General features: G+C 38.0%; 1 protein-coding gene across 3 annotated transcripts in view; it reads left to right on the forward strand.

Moving 5' to 3' along the window:
- LOC126188773 (F-box/LRR-repeat protein 2-like) overlaps positions 1-19,286 on the forward strand; it is a 45,261-nt gene extending 25,975 nt beyond the window's left edge. For 2 of the 3 annotated variants that reach the window (XM_049930388.1, XM_049930403.1), the window contains 2 exons: positions 5,333-6,635; positions 18,698-19,286. In XM_049930388.1, coding sequence (XP_049786345.1) covers positions 5,346-6,635; positions 18,698-18,718 — 1,311 coding nt within the window. In that variant the 5' untranslated portion in view covers positions 5,333-5,345 and the 3' untranslated portion in view covers positions 18,719-19,286. The remainder of the gene's footprint in view (positions 1-5,332; positions 6,636-18,697) is intronic. The other variant, XM_049930396.1, reaches the window with a different exon arrangement.
- The last annotated feature ends 812 nt before the right edge of the window (positions 19,287-20,098 follow it).

The raw sequence follows: 20,098 nt of genomic DNA on the forward strand, positions 1-20,098 counted from the left end.
GCATAAATTTCACACCGAGTGTGCTACAGAACCTCCAAGCAGGCCTACAATTTACTCTTGGCACAAGAACTTTGTTGAGATGGGTTGTTCACTGTGACATGATAAATCACCAGGTCACCCATGTGTTGATAATTATGTCAAACAAGGTAGGGAGAGCTTTGCGCGCATTTCTCAAAAACCAACACAACATGCATCTCATGAGACTGGCATTCCACAAAAGACTGTTTGGTGAGTACTGCATGGATGTTTACACTTGAAACCATACAGGTTCACAATGGCACAGCACATTAGTGATGCAGATAAAATTGCTTGTGGGGTATTCTGTGTGTAGATGTTTCATCCAACAGAGGATGATGAGACATTCCTGAAGACAATAATCTTCACCAATGAGTCAACATTTCATGTCAGTGGCACGGTGAACACCCACAACTACAGAATATTGGGTGGCATAAACCACATGGAACCCTGGAACACATTTGTAACAGCCCCACAGTTTTTCTTCATGGAGAGAACTGTCACTAGTGTTGTCCATCTCAATATGCTTGAAAACTTTTTAATTCCATAGATTGATGAAGATAACCATGATAGGATGATTTACTACCAGCAAGATAGTGGGCCAACTCATTTCCTCATGGAAGTTTGACGTTTCCTCGATAATCACTTGCCAGGTTGGTGGATTGGCCATGAAGTGCCAATTGCATGCCCACCTTTATCCCTAGACTTGGCACCATTGGATTTCTTTCTCTGGGATTTCACTTAAGTCCATGTGTATGTTCCTCCCCTATCAAATAATTTAGCTCACCTGAAAAATCGAATCTACACTGCTGCTGCACAATGCTACAATGAGTGTGGGAAGAAACTGATTATCAGTGGGATGTTTGCCACATCACAAATTGTAGTCATGTCAAACCAAAATGACATTTGACACTTTTTTGTGCATCTGATGTTGTTTGCACAAAATGAGACATCTACTGATTCTGTAAGTTATCTCAATAAAATTCCAATCATTCCAAAGTTTTAAAGTCCTTTTTCACTCACCCTACACTGAAATTGTTGATTAAGCCAGTTCGATTCGTAGCTACAAAATCTAAAATATATCCATTGTGTGTGGGTTTTTGAATGACCTGCAAGACAGTCTTCAGAAAACATGTTCAAAACTACTTCACAAAACTGTCCATACCATCTGCAGTGTATCCATAGTCATCCCAGTTTATACTTGGTATGATAAAGTTGCCTACAGTTAATATTGCTTGATTGGGGTACTCCCATGCCGCAGAGTGTAGACTCAGTAATTCTACAAATGTTGTGGCAGAATCTGATGATTAACTTGGGTTCACCTAGGTTGGTTAGTCACATCCAGATAACTTCACAATCAGACTCATTTGCGACCTCTATAGACACAATATTTTTTCGATTGTTATGAAAATTCCTCCTCCTTTGGTGTCTAACCTATGTTTCCAATAAACATTCCAAGCTTCATTAAATATTTTGGAGTTTTGTACTTCAGGTTTTATCTAGCTCTCGGTGCCGAGTACATTTGGAGCATGACAGCTTTCATGGAGGGTGGAAAATTCATGAACTTTGTTACAAATCCTTTGGCAACTTACTGTTACAATTTTGACACTCAAAGTGACTTTAATTTGTAAATGATCCAGTTTCACCCACTGTGTATCAATGTTGAGAATTCATCAGAGGAATTCAAACTATCACCTAGCCATTAAAAAAAAAAAAAAAAAATAGGCATGTGCACTGCATGGGTACTCTGCTACCTAAGCATCTGCTTCCTCTGTGTAGTGCACACCTGCTCTGTCAAGGTGACGTCAATGATTCTCCAGCCCATAACACAGGTCTAGAAATCTGCAGCCAAGGCCATTACAGGATTGACAGAACCTGCTGTTGAGATCATCCACTTGGCTACAAATTAAAGGACCCCAATCAATTCTGGTTATGTAAGCTCTGCTCACACCCCACAAGGGAGGCCAGCAGTCCTCACCACTTCCACCAGCCACACATACGAACCGAAGATGGCCTCAGAACTCAAGTGGTAGACATAATTGGTACCGACATGAACCATAACTTTAAGTCAACAGCACCCAACACCTTCGGTAGCCACATTCAGAGCCTCCTCCACAACTTGCAGGAGGCCTATTCAGTAGATATACCAAATGTAAATAGGACTTCTTCCCAGCCCTGAACGCTATTTTTCTAAGGGGCTCTGTTACGTGTTGAACATTGGAGCTCACCAATAGCCAGCAGACCTTCCCCCCCCCCCCCCCCCAATCCCCTCTCCCCTGGCCCCCCTCTGTGTACCTACTCAGACCCTGCTGCAAGAGCAGCCACTTGTCCACTTAGATGGTGAATGGGCAAGGCCACACAGTCAGTCCCAACATTGACTCTCTGCTTCGAGCAATACAGTCATGTTACAGCTCACTACTCGCTCTGTCATGAATGTGGTTCGTCCACATCATTTACACCGAAAGTTGTCCCAACAGCAGAGCCTGTGGGCAAAACAAGCAATGCCTGGGGTGTCCCAGGTGATGCACCGGTTTTTTCACTGCCTTTACAACTCAAGGCAGCAGCCTGCAGATGACTGACCACAACCAAAAGCATCTTCATCTGTTTGTGAACTGCACTCAGTTCCTCCTGCATGTGCAAACAGCAAGCATACTCCCTATCCATCACAGTATTAAAATTTGAATGAAAACGGAAGATAAACAAAACAGATATAAATGTCTACCACCTGGCTGCTCTGCAGCATTCCAACTACCCAACTGTGATGCTGCACATTATATAAATCTGTATTAGTAAAACTATGATACACACAAAATATAAATGAGAAAAGAAAAAACTAGCTTTGGTATCTTTTAGATGGTGCTGAAGGTGAAACTAATAGTCCATGTCACAAAATGAAAAGTGTTAATTGCTATATCAATGCTAGCTCTCTGAATTCTAGTGCACAGCACACATGTAAACAACAAAACGTAACCATATTTGAGTTACATACATGTCAGTTCCTCATTGCTTTCCTCCATGATACACAGAGTGTAGACTACTGCAGTGCCAGCAGGCATATGCTCCCACCACCTGTTGGTACAATAAAGAGAAAGTTTGGCCTGTAGTCATTTCTCAGTTTTCCAAGCCAGTTGCTGTACAATAGGGATGTTAGCTATGTTATCAGTTCACTTGAGGTTTGTGTGGACTCTTAGGCAATGATCTATTCACTTTCCACCCTAAAATGTAGTTTATGTATTAACACCTCTTAGACCTAATCCAAAGGTGAACTTTTCCATTCCTTTTTTGTCATTGCTTGATAACATGTCATTCAAACGTGCTTAAAGTCCGGGTTAAAGCATTCTAAGCAACACACACTCAGTTCCCATGCTTACAGAAAAATAATAATGAATTAACAACAGGCCCACCTTTTTGGAAGTACATAAATTATTGTTTTGTTTTATCACCCAAATGTGTATCACCACAATTGTGGCATCAACAGTCATTTTTTTTTCTTTTATTTTCCATTTATTTTACATTGTGTGGGTTGTGCCTGCCAACCAGTGAAACATACATCCAAGTCACAGCAACACAGCAAGATGCAATATTTACAAATGAGCAGGAAAAACTTTCAGGTCAACTCCACAAAAACACATTTGGTACGTAAAAACAACTTATCACAGCTCAGGACTAGGCAGATACTACAATGATGAAACAAATTTAGACCTGTGGCTCATTTTGATTGGTAGCCATAGGACACACACAATGTAAAATACAAGGAAAATAGAAGAAAAACCCACAGAGGGTACCATAACTGTGGTGAAACATGTCTGGATTGTAAAACAAAACAATAAGTTGTGTACTTGCAATGCGATGGATCCATCTTTAATTCATTATCATTCTAAGCATTTTCAGAGTGTAAATATCTGTTTAATACATAAATAGGTGTGCTCTCCATGATGCCATTTAGTATGATACAAGTCTTTTGTATATTGCCTGTGCTCCTAATTTTATTGGTTTGTCCCAAAAGTTTCCACTTATCTTGAACAACACATTTCAATTCAGCATCTTTTGGATTCCTATCAGCCCCCCCCCCCCCCCAAATTCACTATGGACCATACATTATATCCGTTTTCTCTATTCATTTGTCTCAAGATATCTGTTAATAGGTTAGCATTTGATTATGAAATACCCTGTGCATACATATACTTGCGTAGTACTCCACAAACCAGTGCACAGTGTAGCAAAGATTACCTCCTACCACAATTTAAGTTGCAGATTATGTGCTGGAAAAATGACACATCTATCTAAGACCATGCAGAGGGGGCCAGAAAAATATAGGCAGTCTTTAGTAGTCAATATTAATGGAACAAAATGGCATACTGTTATAATTCTTCTATGGGAGGAAGGATATTTTATGTGTTCAACATGACCCCCATTAGCAGTTAAACAATGTCAATGCCACTAAACTGTTGACTGAACTATGGCTGTCAGTGTTGCCAGTGTGATAAACACACAGGATGCCTCAATGGTTTCTCATAGCTCATTCAGTGTAGCTGGCTTCTGTTGATAACCTTCATTTTTCTCGGTCCCGCCATAGATAGAAGCCAAGAGATGTAAGGTCTGGAGACTGTGGTGGGTACTGCGCAGCTCCTCTTCAATCTATCCATCATCCAGATAGATTTTCATCCAAAAGTAGGCTCTGACATCTCTGTGGTAGTGTGCTGGAGCACCATCTTGTTGTAGGTAAAATCTGCTGGAAAACACATGCCAAGATCTGTTGAGAAAACAATGGACTATGATGCACAAAACTGCAATTATATGTCATTTTGTTTCAAAGTTATTAACTATCAAACAGTCTCTACATGTTTCTAGTCCCTCTGTAATTCATTAAAATATGACTGCCAACAGCATTTTCTTCCATTGAGGACCAAAAATTCAGTAAATGTCTCATTGGTAAAGTGATATTAAAAAGGAAGCAAGAAACAGAATGGAGATAGGAAAGTGAAGAGCATTATTTCATACTGTTCATTGTTTCATGCTGCTGTCCAGGGCAGTGTAATTCTTGAACAACAAAGTGTTTTACGCAGTGCGTACTGGCTCCATACATACACTTGAAAATTCTGTAACACTTACAAGTAATTTGTTAAATAACTTAATTTATGGTTTATGCAGGAAATACAATGAATGTTTTAATGCTAAAATTAATTTTAAATTTCTGTAATAACTTTGAATTATTTTAATAATACTCATGTTCATTTGCTTCATTAACCTCTTAGAATAGTATATAACAAGGAATTAATTGTTATTGTTGTTTACAATATGTTTCTGTTGTTTTCAGATCATTGTGCAGTATGAGTTGCAGAAAAACTTTGGAAGATCTTCCCTTGGAAGTCATTACAGAAATTCTTGTGTGCTTACCAGATTCAGACCTTATCACATGTGTTTTGCATATTAACCCGTTATGGAAACAAGCAGCACAGTGTCAGAGAGTGTGGTCTCATAGAAAGTACCAAGTATCTGATGAAGCAAAAGAAGCAGAAATTGTTGAAGTGGCTCAAATAATACCTCAGTTAACAACTCTGCAGTTTACTGACATACCTGATGGTTTTGAGGCAACTTATAGTGATGAAACATTACATATATCTTGCAGTTTAATTGCAAGGAAAGAAACGATAAACTGTCTTCTTACAAAGTGCCTCAATATTACTAAGTTATACCTCCCAAGCTTTTTGCTACAAAGAGAAGATTTTGCTGATATGGTAGGTAGCATGCAAAACCTAAGGTCCTTGTTTCCAGAGAGCACAATAGGTTACATTGATTCATCCCTTGTTTTGAAGCCCCTTGCGGATGGTGCACCACAGCTGGAAGAAGTTGATTTCTCTAATCAATATTATGATATTAAGGACATAACATACTTCATGGACAAAAAGGGGCCACAGTTACACAGCCTTACTATTAATTGGTGTACAAATGATGAGATTAGTGCATTACCATTACTAAAAAACTGCCAACATTCTTTAAGAAAACTTGAAATATGTGTCAATGGACAAGGGACATTTGAAACTGTTGCAATACTTAGCACCTTAAAGGACCTTTCTGCTCTTACAGACCTCCACTTTCAAGGAGTTGCTAATATTGATGGAGTAGAAATAACATGTGCTCTTCTGACATCATCATTTACACAACTGAGAAGCTTTAGTATTACATGTGCATTTTACATACAAGATGATGTCTTATTAGCATTGTGTACCTGTTGTCCTTTGCTTCAGGAAATAAAGCTGAGAGACTCACGATATATTACTGCTAGAGGCTTAGAACTGATAGAAAATTGCACAGATTTGTTAATACTCGATCTATCTGGATGTGTGCGTATCCAGGAATTGGGTACTTTAGAACAGTGCACAAAGTTAAATGCACTTTTCTTAACTGACTGCTGGAGATTACAGCCATCAGCCTTGATCGGTATCTTGCAACTCAGTGAACTAAGAACACTCCGGATTGATTCATGTTGTACATTAGGGTTTCCATTTAGCAACCTGAAGACTTATTTACCACATCTTGAATTTCTTGGAATTAATGCATGTTATGGATCCACCTTGGAAGAGCTTGAAGAACTTCGAAATTCAGCACCTGAACTTTTTGTAAGTATACAACTGTTATACATTGATCGCATTTTTAATTAATCAATAACTGAATGTCATAAATGTCGAAGTCAGAAGTATAAGCTTCAAATACATCACAGACACAAAAAATTTCTACAAAAATCACCACTGAGCCAAAGTGAACAAAGGCAAACTATTGATTGATTTTTTTGCCTTTAAGAGGAATCAAAAAATTTTGTATTTGTAATTGGTATTCCCATCTTTATTGGAGCATGTGAGTGACTACAGTCCTTTGACAACGTTTTATTCCTCCTGTCTTCCCTCTTCTTTCACTGCATCACCAGTACATGCTATTTCTGGAAATTCAGATGTTTTTATCTGGTTTTTGTGCAACTGTCTAGTTAGGGTACCTTCATTCCTCAATCCCTATTCTGTGAGTGCTACTAACACATATAGCCAGTAGACTCAAACTTCTTATTTGACCTTTTTGAAGAAGCAGCATACTGCAGAACAAAATCAGATCAGCTTTGAAATTTTGTGTTACTATTATTTGATCAAGTGCTTTCCTTCATCTGTTGTAATGTTAAGTTTATTTAATGCATAAAACTGAGGCCATTGCTCTTTAGTTCATTCTTTTCTTAAACCACCAGTCTTTCTTTGGTTAGTTTTTCTCCTTCCATTTATTCTGAAAATGTTTTTTTTTTTTTTTTCATTCCTATCTATCTAATATACCTGACACCCCTGATGGATGCTTGAATAAATGTGCTGTACACTCCTGTGTCTATCTTTCCCTCAACTTTTCTCTCAAACACTGCCTCAAAAGCTGAGTTAACCACTTGAGATAACATAGCAGACTTAAGCAATCTGTTACTCATCTTGAAGGTACTTCTTTGCTACCAGTTCATTTCTAATGCTTATAGTTTCTTCTTCTTCAGAATTCTCATTGTAGCTATTACAGACTCATGTTAACATTTGGTCCAGAAATACAGTTTTATGAAAATCTCTCTCACTACTTGTCCATTCTCTCAGAGTAAAAGACAACTTCTATTAAACAAAGAATTCCTCAAGTATACCACTGCTTTCATTATTTTTAATTTACAGATAATAATTTTTTAAACTTCCTGGCAGATTAAAACTGTGTGCATGTTATGCAGTAAGTTTCAAAATCAATGTAAACTCCACCAGAGTAAAAAATTCATTCTGGGAACAATCCCTTAGGCTGTAGCTAAGCCATTTCTCTGCAATATCCTTCCTTCCAGGAGTCCTAATGCCACAAAATATGCAGGAGAACTTCCGTGATGTTTGGAAAATAAGAGAGAGGTACTAGCAGAAGCAAAGTTGTGAGGACAGGTCGTGAGGCATGCCTGGATAGCTCACTTGGTAACAATGTTGCCCATGAAAGCTGAGATTCTGGGTTCAGATTTCAGAATGGCACACAATTTTAATCTGCCAGGAAATTTCAGCACAATTCTTTTCTGTCTGTTGTTGTATCAACCCAAACTTTTAATTCTGACTACCTCTCAAAATTTCTTATTTGTTTTCCTTATGGTCAGCATGTGGTGCATAGCCACCTCTTCATCACCTTTCCAAATAACCTTCCTCAGATGTTTCTTTCCCACAACTAACCCATTGACCTTGTACAAATACAAAGCTCCTGGACACTGCACTCCTCTACTTATCCAATACCTACATTTATTATTTCCAAAATACTTAGAAAGGCATCCCCTTGTTACCTGTCAGATCCTAAGTTTTTAATATGTCAGTGGATTGCTGCATCAGGGCTGAAACTTGTTCAGATTAAGCCATGAAATGAGGTCATCTTTCCCTTATATCCTTTCCACTCCAGCCACAGTGACATTCCAATGCTCTCATGAATTCCACAATATCCTTATCACAATATATGGGATTCACAGGTTCCTATTATTGTAATTATTGTTTATGTAAAACTGGTCCCATACACTTACCCACAACTATCTATTCCAGCTCCACCAGAGGCAAACTCTACACTAGCAGCAGTGTACCATGTAAAAAAAAAAAGTTATTTTGTTAAACAGGTGACGTAAGTTCATGCACAATTTTATATGAGGGAACTCCTAAAAGTACGTCACACATGACATCAAATGCTAAGACCACAGTGCAACAAGAGTGGTACATTGTCAGAAGAGAGTACATGTTCTGGGTTTCCTGCAGAGACAGTTCTGCTGCAATATGGGTAACAGCTGCTACACAGTGTAGAAGTGCAATGGTGCAACAACAGGAAACATATTCCAATGTCAAAGTACATGAGACAGTACGATCATTGTGAGCAAAATGTCTAAATTGCACACAGATCACTGTGAAATTCTGATGGACCAAATGCAATGACATATCCCACAGTAGTGAAATGGGCCAACAATCTGACCAAAGCTGCACAGATGTGGGTGACGCTGATGTGGAAGGAAGGCCATCAACACTGACCATAGACAACGGTGTCCAGGCAGTCGAGGAATTAATTAATGACAGTTGCAGATTTTCCAACACTGAAGATGTTGACACAGCAGCTCTGAAATGGCTGTATGACCAAGGAGTGAACTTCTGTCATCAAGGAATTGAACGACTGGTAGAACATTCCAACTGTTGTTTACAGGGACTTGGTGACTATGTTGAAAAACAGCGTCATGAATTTGTGTCCCTTTCAAGTGCAGTGCAGCATTCAATAAAAACTACTTGGCCTGCAATAATAAAGGGTAACTTACTTTTTGAAGGCCCCTCATACATCACCAAATTGGCAGAATGTATAAATTGACAAAAAGAACTATCCAACTTGAAGTTGTCTGGAACCCAGTCGCTGAGCAGTATGATGTAAGAGACCTGAGTGCTGCTACACCATATGGGCCATCTGGATCACCTGATCCATAACTTGTTTCCTTGAACTTTAGATATGGGAACTTGCTTTCCAACATACGCTTTTCTCCTGCCACACTCCTGGACATGATGTCCATTAGCCTAAACTTCCCTCCCCTCTATCCACTTTTGTAAATACAGTGTTTGTTAGAATTTTGTCAGTTACTTATGTATTCCCCTCCACACATGCAACCCTCCCCTTTGCTCTCTCTCTCTCTCTCTCTCTCTCTCTCCATTTTTTTCTATTCTTTAATTGCATTATTCTTTCCATTTTTCAGTTTCTTCTAATTCATCTTTAGTTCATATTCTGTCCATTTCAATATATTATAAATGTACTGTATCATAAACAGATGTGTCCTGCTTTGCTAGTGGATGTGGGAATAGGGTTGGGGTGGCAATTGGAGACTTATCACTCTTTTCTATCCTCCCCCATGCAATTCCTCTTTCGTCCCTCATGAAATACTACCTATTTCTCTGAAACAAGGCATGCTATGTTTATTGTCTGTATTAGGTGTTCTTTTATATATTTTTGTAGACATTTAAAATGGTTTGTGAACAAATGTCATGGACAAGCTCCTCAGAAAGCGAAGCATTTGACTCCATATTGCATTTTGTCTCTGGGTACCCCAATACCATAAAGGTGAAGTTTCTTTAATCATACAGTCAAAGTTGCTTCTCAGATTTCTTTACTCTTTATTGAGCTGATCCAATAATTGTTCAGTGCCTCTACAATTTTTTTTTTTTTTTTGTTTTTCATAATGATCATTGTATTTTTTCTGATTTATTCTTTTCATGTCTTCTTTGAAAGTAAGGATTATATAACATTTTAATCCCTAGATCACATGCTTATGGTAACTATTCCAAAAAGCATTGCTTCATATCCTACTGCCTAATTTGATCTCATACCTTCATCTATTTTATCAGTCACCTGAATCACCCACATTAATCTCTTTCACTTCTTTTGTCATGCTACTTAGCAGTTTCTCCTCATCAAACAACATTCAGTTTACTCTTCCAGTTTGTTTGAAAAGTGGTTTCTCATCTGCAGTTTGGATTATACACACTTCCTGTTTTACTTCCTCAAAATTGTATTAGTATTAGACTTTTATAAACTATGGCTTGCAACAATATTACAGTTCGGAATGAATCTTTCACTCAGCATGATTGTGCACTATTTTGAAACTTCATGGTAGATGAAAATTGTGTGCCAGACCAGAATACCAACCCTTTGGGTGCAGCTAACCCATTTCTTCACAATATCCTTTCTCTTAGTAGTGCTTGAGTTACAAGGTATGTAGGAGAAATTCTGTGAGGTTTGGAAGGTCTGGTTAAAAGTAATGCTGTGGTGGTGGATTGTGACAGCTGGATAATTCAGGCAATAAGAGCATTTCCTGTCAAACACAAGGTTTCGGGTTTGAGTTCAGGTTTGGCAAACAACTGTTGTTGGCAAGGAAGTTTCAGAATTACAGTTCTTCTATCCTGTAAAAAGTGCTATATTCCAAGTCAAAGGTATAAATGTGTAACATATTGCTGCTAAGTTTGCAGTTGCTTGTGACCAAATTTACTGGTTATTTCATTTTCAAGTGCTGTTTATCAATTTCTTTTAATCTTGTGTGAGTCTTTTTATTTCATTATATTTAAGTACTAGTAACTTTATTAAATGGAAAATGTAGTTGTGAAAACTATTAAATGTACATGGAGACCAAATGATTGGCCAGTACTTATCTTCAGGTAGCAAAATTCCTAGTTCTGCTGATAGAAATACATGCAATAGAAAAGCCGTCTGAACTTGTGTTTTAATTCTTCAGAGACAAAACAGGAATTGTTAGCAGAAGGTTGGAAAGGAGAGGGGGAGAGTCAGATTACTTAGGCCCTAGGTTTTGAGTAGTGGCTATGGTCCTGAGATTTCAGCATTAGCACAACTCTCACAGCAATAGCAGCTCAGATTTCTGCATTGTTCCTTGATTAGTGTTTATGTAAGTACAATCTAGTCTTGCACATAATACATTTACTTCTTTTAGTCCTTGAAAGAAACAAATTCATTTGTAGGTATGGCTAGAGATTGTGGCTATTGTGAAACCATAAAAAAGGAGTTTGCTGCTTTTTGAGAAAACCTAGAAGCTTTATTAACTGTTGTCGACTGGTTTCATATGGTTGCAGAAAACTGCACTGGTGATAGAGAGACAGGACAGTATTCCAGTGTGAAGGCACCTTGAAGCCTGATGGCTGGGAGGACATATCTGGAGCTATTTTGCAAGGAAAGTTGTTTGTGGCTAACAGCTCTAATAAGTAGGTTTGAGGAATTGCGTGCTGCTGGTAGTGAGACAGATCCAGCAAGCCTTGCCTCTCCTTCTCATGCAGCAGTGTTTCCTCTTTTTTGGTCAGGGCACCCACAGAGCAGAAAGAAGAGACTGTTTGTGGTAGGTGGTTCCAATGTTAGGTAGACGCATGATGGCCCCTCTTAAGAAAATAACATCACAGGAGAAAAACAAAACAAATATGCACATGCTGTGTATCACAGGGGAAACTGTCCACACACTAGAAGAGGCCATCTTGGATGCAACTGAGAGCACAAGCAGCAGTCAGTTGCAGACCATCATTCACATTGGTAACAAATACATCTGCTGCCTAGGTTCAGAGACCACTCCCAGTTCTTCCCAGAGACTGTGAAAAGTGATGAAGACTACTGGCCTCACTCGTGAAGTCTCTGCACAACTATCAATTTTCGCCATCATTCCAAGGATAGACCAGAATCCTTTGGTCTGGAGCTGAGTGAAGGCTGTGAACCAGAGCCTTTGCTGGTTCTGTGGTATGTTTGGCTGTAGATTCCTTGACCTACTCTACTCAGTGGAAACTTTTAAAGTCACCTTGTGTATATCAGGTGTGCACTATATATCAGAATGGCCACTAGTTTGCCAAAGTATTTGTGGAATGCACAAGGGTTCTTTCTTTCTTTCTGTTTAGGCAAAACTCTGAAACTCAAAATAGAAAAATCAACATCAGTTAGATAAACCAGACCTGAGAACATCCCCAGAGAGTGAGAATCTCTAAATACTGGTGTAATATTTGCAGTTAAGTCCCAGAGCTCACATCTCACACAGAAAGCAGTTGGCCCAACATGATACTAGGAACTAAGAGTCAGTTGAAATGTGAAGTACAAAGTAGAGAAATTTTTGATAACATCTGGAAATTTGATTGGAAATATAGATTAGACTCTCTAAGAGAAACAATAGTATTTGCCCTAGTGAGGTCCAAAATAAACCTGACTGCAAACTAATACTGACAAGAATAATCACAGTCACTGGTCTTACACTAATAGTCAGATGTTTTTACCAATGACCAGATTCCACTCAAGAGATCGTTTGTATAGTCTTCAAGGAAAGCTAGAACTCATTAACATGGAAATCCTCCAAGCCCATGGTAGTTGTTGTTGTTGTGATCTTCATTCCTGAGACTGGTTTGATGCAGCTCTCCATGCTACTCCATCCTGTGCAAGCTTCTTCATCTCCCAGCACTTACTGCAACCTACATCCTTCTGCATCTGTATAGTGTATTCATCTCTTGATCTCCCTGTACGATTTTTACCCTCCACGCTGCCCTCCAATGCTAAATTTGTGATCCCTTAATGCCTCAGAACATGTCCTACAAACATATCCCTTCTTCTTGTCAAGTTGTGCCACAAACTTCTCTTCTCCCCAATTCTATTCAATACCTCCTCATTAGTTATGTGATCTACCCATCTAATCTTCAGCATTCTTCTGTAGCACCACATTTTGAAAGCTTCTATTCTCTTCTTGTCCAAATTATTTATCGTCCATGTTTCACTTCCATACATGGCTACACCCCATACAAATACTTTCAGAAACGACTTCCTGACACTTAAATCTATACTTGATATTAACAATTTTCTATTCTTCAGAAACGCTTTACTTGCCATTGCCAGTCTACATTTTATATCCTCTGTACTTCAACCACCATCAGTTATTTTGCTCCCCAAATAGCAAAACTCCTTTACTACTTTAAGTGTCTCATTTCCTAATCTAATTCCCTCAGCATCACCCGACTTAATTCGACTACATTCCATTATCCTCGTTTTGCTTTTGTTGATGTTCATCTTATACCCTACTTTCAAGACACTGTCCATTCGGTTCAACTACTCTTCCAAGTCCTTTGCTGTCTCTGACAGAATTACAATGTCATCAGTGAATGTCAAAGTTTTTATTTCTTCTCCATGGATTTTAATACCTACTCTGAATTTTTCTTTTGTTTCATTTACTGCTTGCTCAATATACAGATTGAATAACATTTGGGAGAGGCTACAACCCTGTCTCACTCACTTCCCAACCACTGCTTCCCTTTCATGCCCCTCGACTCTTATAACTGCCATCTGGTTTCAGTACAAATTGTAAATAGCCTTTCGCTCCCTGTATTTTACCCCTGCCACCTTTAGAATTTGACTGAGAGTATTTCAGTCAACATTGTCAAAAGCTTTCTCTAAGTCTACAAATGCTAGAAATGTAGGTTTGCCTTTCCTTAATCTTTCTTCTAAGATAAGTCGTAGAGTCAGAATTGCCTCACGTGTTCCAATATTTCTACGGAATCCAAACTGATCCTCCCCGAGGTTGGCTTCTACCAGTTTTTCCATTCGTCTGTAAAGAATTCACGTTAGTATTTTACAGCTTGACTTATTAAACTGATAGTTGGGTAATTTTCACATCTGTCAACACCTGCCTAAGGGCAGGCCCCCCGCCGGGAATTGAACCTGGGATCCCATGCTCGGGAAGCGAGAACGCAAGGTCATGTTTAGTTAGTAGCATCTTTGGGAAGAACACACGCCAAGTTTCAGCCATATTGGTCTATATCTTCGTGTTTGGCATTCATGTGAATCAAGGAAGTCGAGTGATTGTCAAAAAATGGATGAAAAAGAATTTCATGTGGTGATTAAACATTACTTTATGAAAGGCAAAATGCCTCAGGAGACTAAAGAGAAGCTTGGTAAACATTACGGTAACTCTGCACCTTCGATTAGAACAGTTTATAAGTGGTTTCAAAATTTTCAGAGTGGGCATATGGGCATAAGTGATGCTGAATGTTCTATACGCTCTGTGGAGGTTACAACTCCAGAAATCATTGATAAAATCCATGATATGGTGATGGATGACAGAAGAGTTAAGGTGCATGAGAGTGCTAGTGCTGTGGGCACCTTGAATGAAAGGGTACATAATATTTTGCACAAACATTTGGACATGAGAAAGCTATCCGCAAGATGGGTTCCGCGATTACTCACGCTTGACCAAAAATGGAATCGTGTGAGGTGTTGCAAGGATTGTTTGCAGCTGTTCAGGAAGAATCCGCAGGACCTTAAGCATCATTTCATCACTGTAGATGAAACATGGATACATTACTATACTCCTGAGACCAAACAACAATCTAAAGAATGGGTTACCAAGGGAGGATCTGCAACAAAAAAGGCGAAGACCATTTCTTCGGCTGGAAAGTTTATGGCGACTGTCTTTTGGGATTCGCAAGGGATAATCCTCATTCACTCTCTGGAAAATGGTAAAACTATTACAGGTGCATATTATTCATCATTATTGGCCCATTTGAAAACCGAGCTGCAAGAAAAATGCTGGAGATTGGAACGCAAAAAAGTCTTTTTCCATTATGACATTGCACCAGCACACACCTCAGCAGTTGTGATCACAAAATTAATGGAAATAGGATTCCAACTCATTTCACATCCCCCCCCCCCCCCCCCCAGTCTCCAGACTTGGCTCACTTGGACTGCTATTTCTTCCCCAATTTCAAGAAATGGCTGGTGGGACAAAGATTTTATTCAAACAAGGAGGTGATTGCAGCAACTAATAACTATTTTGCAGACTTGGACAGTTCCTATTATTATCAACAAATTAGAACAGCGTTGGATAGAGTGTACAAGTCTAAAACAAGACTATGTTGAAAAAGAAAAAAGGTTTACCCTAAACACATAAGTAGTTTTTATTTTTGCACGGACTTTTCAAAGGCCCCTCGTATTCTAAGCTCCAACATTATGATGTTCTTGACGGAAAACAAACATCTCAAAGAATCAGCATGGATTCAGGAAAAACAACTCACCTGAAACACAGCTTGGTTTATTCATACACAACATTTTGCAAAAAATAGATGCAAGCGAGCAGGTAGATAACATATTCCTAGTTTTTCAAAAGACAGTCAGCATGGTACCGCATTACACAGTTGACTACTAACCAAGACATGATAATATTGAGTAGCTTCACAAATATATGATTGGTTCAATGAATATTTGACTAGCAGAACCCAGCACATTATACTGTATGACGAATTTCCACAGAAATGAATGTAACATCAGGTTTGCCCCAAGGAAGCATAATAGGATCTCTGTTGGTCTCAATATACAGTATGTAAATGACTTATCAAACAAATGAGCAGCAGTCTAAGATTGTTACAGACAGTGCTATTGTGTACAGGAAAGTATCACTATAGGACAACAGTAAGGAACTGCAGAAAGACTTGGACAAAATTTCCACTGGTGTAATGTATAACAGCTCTCTTCAAATGTGAATAAATTTAAGATAATACTGGTAACAAACCGAACCCAATAGTATCTGATTACAATATTACAGGCAAGTATCTTGGGCACATCACAGCTTATAAGTATTCATGGGTAATAATATAAAGTAATCTAAAAGGAATGATCACATAAAATCAGCAGTGAAGAAGGCAAATAGAAATCTTAGATTTGTTGGAATGGTTCTGGGAAAATACGATGCATCTGTCACCAGTTCCAATTGTTTCTGTGTTTGGAATCCTTATCAAGTAGGAATGACAACAGACATTGAAGGAATTTAGAGATGCACACTGCTAGAATTGTAGCAGGTTGGTTTAGTCCATACAAAAATATAATAGAAGTTCTCAGGGAACTTAAGTAGGAATCCTTAGAAGAATGATGATGTAGTTCTCACAAAATCCAGTTGGACCAATTTAAAGAACCTGTATTTGAAGAAGACTGTGATTTTTCATTTATCTCACATTGGGATAATGAACATATATAAGAGAGATGAATGCACATACAGAGGCATATAGACAGTCATTTTCACCTTGCTTGCTATGCAAATGGAAAAAGGAAGAGAATCAACAATGATGGTATGATGTACCCTCAGCCAAGCACTATACAGTGACTTGTAGAGTATATATGTATATTCAGATTTAGTTGTAGCCATTGTGTGGAACAGGTGAGATGAAAATGAAGGAAAATGTTCAGAGGAAGTATGAGGTAAAAATTAGGTTGTTGGTAAGCACTGTACACACTTCAGTTAATTGATTACAGAAGGGACAGATCAAGAAGTAAAGAGATACAAAAGGAGAAAGAAAGAAGAAGAGTGGAAAAAAGAGGTAAATGAACATGAAATTCAGACATATTTGTCTGAGTGACTACAAGACTGCAACAGCTCCTTTCATTCACACTTCGACTACTGTGTATGAGACTTGGTGACTTGCCAAGAGTGCTCAAGTGTCGTGCCTCTCTCGGTGCACTGCATTTTAAATACCTCTGATACATCTGCCATTTCTCAGCTCTTTAGTTGCTTTTTGCTCTGGACAGGCATGGGAATTACAGAAATGTTTATTTACAACTAGTGAACACAGCAATTCTCTGCAGTTGCTAAGTATGTATGGAAATTTGATAGACTTTAGAGGCTTGTATCCATATTTAGATAAGGCTAAATCCCTAAATTTTGCCATGGTGTGATTCAGCATAAAACGTTGTCTGTGTATATTACAGCAAATGGCCAGATATTTGCTAGAACTTTTAAAAATGCCTAGCAAAGTTGGCAAATTTGCACCCTCACACATGATTCAGAGGTGAGTGGCCTCTCTTTAAAATCCCTTAAGAATTCAACCACTGAAAATACTGAACTTAAATTTGGTATGTAGCCACCAAAGACCGTATAGAACCTCCACGCCAAATTTCATTAGATTTGAAGATGATCGAGTGGGGACCCCTGATCCCCTTGACGTGGAATGACCCTGTTCTTAAACACTCTATTGTATGTTGTGTTAAGCCCCAACATGTGTAAGTTAATAAAACTTTTATGATAATATAGGTTTATTAAATCAATGTCATTACTCAGAATTTAGCAGATCATATCCACTCTCCTCAAAAGGAGTGTAACAAATAACTCCTATGTCTTGAATTATTGTCTTTTACTCATTATTAATTAAAATGGATAATGTAACTGTATCAAAATAAAATCTTAAATTTGCAATAGTGACAAAGGAGCTCTAAGGCACAAGAATATATGCTTGACATACTTCAGTGGTAGACAAAAAACTCATGCAGAAGAATGGAGTTTGAATGCACCTGTTGCTGTTGTTGTTGCTGTTAGTATTTCACTACCAGACAAAGGCTTTCCCCAGCTTCTATTGGTCTCTGTCTATCACTACAGTGTCTGTGACATCTTCCATATGCTCTCAGATTATATAGTCCCCTTCTTCTTCTTCTTCTTCTTCTTCCATCTTGCCCTTCTGTTTTGTCTTCCGAAGTCGTCTATTCTGAAGTTAGTTTTCTCAATCTGCTATCTGATCTTAATGTAGTAAAACTGTAGTTCCACCAAACCTGCTGACTGAAATTTGTCCCCACTATTTAGTGTCAGTTCTTCAAGTGTTATTTTTACACCTTACCAGCTAAAACAATGAATTACAGGAGCTCAGGAAATTTTAGATTTATCTGTTAGTACTGATGATGAATGATGAACTCTCATAAAAAGTGATTTGTTGTGACTGCTGTATTGAGAGTATTTACAGCACTAATGGATGCTAACACAAACAACTTCATAGAAAAGGATGAGAGGCCCCCAAAACCCCACAATGGGTACACAGAGTCTGGGTAGTAAATGGCAGCTGTGATGTGCTATGGAAGAGGAAGTTGGTGATCCACAGATATTTCATCTGTGCCCACTACCTGTTGCAACTGTTATTAAAAAGGAGCATTGATTCATTTTACTGAATGGTAAGCCTAATGACAATGTAATGTTCCATTAGCAAGGTGAAATATTATTTCTTTAATAACTGAAATATTTATATCTCTTGGTTTTATTTTGCAAATGATACAGTGTATCATATAGTTTCTTGCTTTCATATGTGCAATAGCTTTATCTCGGAGTTCTGCTAGAGAACTGAATTCTCATCACTATTTGTTTCAGATTTCACTTGGTGAAGATTAGAAAACAAGCAGATTAATATGAGCACTTCAGGTACACTGGAAGAATAACAACTGGGAAATAATATTTTCAAAGCTCTTAATGGTTTTCTTCTACTTATCATCAGAGTTTTCCACCAAGAAAAAACTTCAGCACCCAAAATATGATTAATTTTGTATTAGTAGAGTTCCAACATTGCATTGACAGAAGGTCCTTTATTTAATGTTGCTATTTCTTTAATTTTCTGTCTTAGTTGTGCTTATATCTGAGGTAAATTTAACTATTTTCATTATGCCTAATGACCATTAACTCAAGTATGAGTGAAACTAAGGCAGAAAATTAAAGAAATATTAATGTTGTATTAATTCAATGTACACAACTTAATACTGAATACTCTTGTGTGCATTGCCATATGTCCTTCATTCTTGTACTGGATGTACTTCTGCTTGCCGGGCGAGGTGCTTAAGCATCTGGAAACATCTCTTTGTGTGAGCTTATTTTAGAATGTAAACAGAATGTTTTATGATAAATAAATATTTTGGACTGTGATATATCTGAAATATATTTAAAAATGTGTTACTGAATTGGTAATAAACAGTTTATCAGGGTGCCATGCCCTGTCAAAACTCTCAACAGATTATTATTATTATTATTATTATTATTATTATTATTGTTATTATTCATGCGTGGGCCCAATAGGACCACACAAGGTACAATCAGTCAATGTTCCTTTTGATAGTTGGCTTTCCTTTGTGTCCAAATTTGTTTCAGTCTTTCAGAATTAAGTCTCTTTCTTTCATCAGACCACAGGCTTCCAATCCAGTTTCTAATTTCGCTGTGACCAACTTTTCAATCAAATATCTTTTGTCCAAATGTTTTTCTATCTGTAACATCAGCCTGAGTTGTACTGGCTATTTTAAGATCCTCCTTAATCACAGTGATCCACTTAACTGGCTCAGTTTTGGCTGTACTTCTGTTTTCATGGAATTCTACTATTTGTTTGTCAACCTAGTGCATACCAGTGTTTTAATGTGCCCATTAAAGTTAAGTCTTCATTTTCTTATGTCACCGTGTATGTCTGTGTATTCTTCTATTTCCTTATTGCTTCTCAGCCTGTAGGTTTTTCCATCAGTAATTTTGGGGCCTAATATTTCCCTAATAATCTTTCTTTCTTTATTTTAAATTTCTTCAATATCCCTCTTTTTTATTTAAAATTAAAGTTTCTGCTCCATAAAGATATTCTGGTTTGACTACTGTGCTGTAATGCCTAAGTTTACTGAATTTAGAAACTGATTTTTTTATTCAAAATCTTAAACATGGCTGTGAAACAGCAACTGTGTAAATCTGAAGAGGTTGAAAAATCAACTGACCAGTTGCAAAGAAAGGTTTATTAGTTCTTGACCT

The sequence above is a fragment of the Schistocerca cancellata genome, chromosome 1, assembly GCF_023864275.1.
Source record: "Schistocerca cancellata isolate TAMUIC-IGC-003103 chromosome 1, iqSchCanc2.1, whole genome shotgun sequence".
NCBI lineage: Eukaryota > Metazoa > Arthropoda > Insecta > Orthoptera > Acrididae > Schistocerca > Schistocerca cancellata.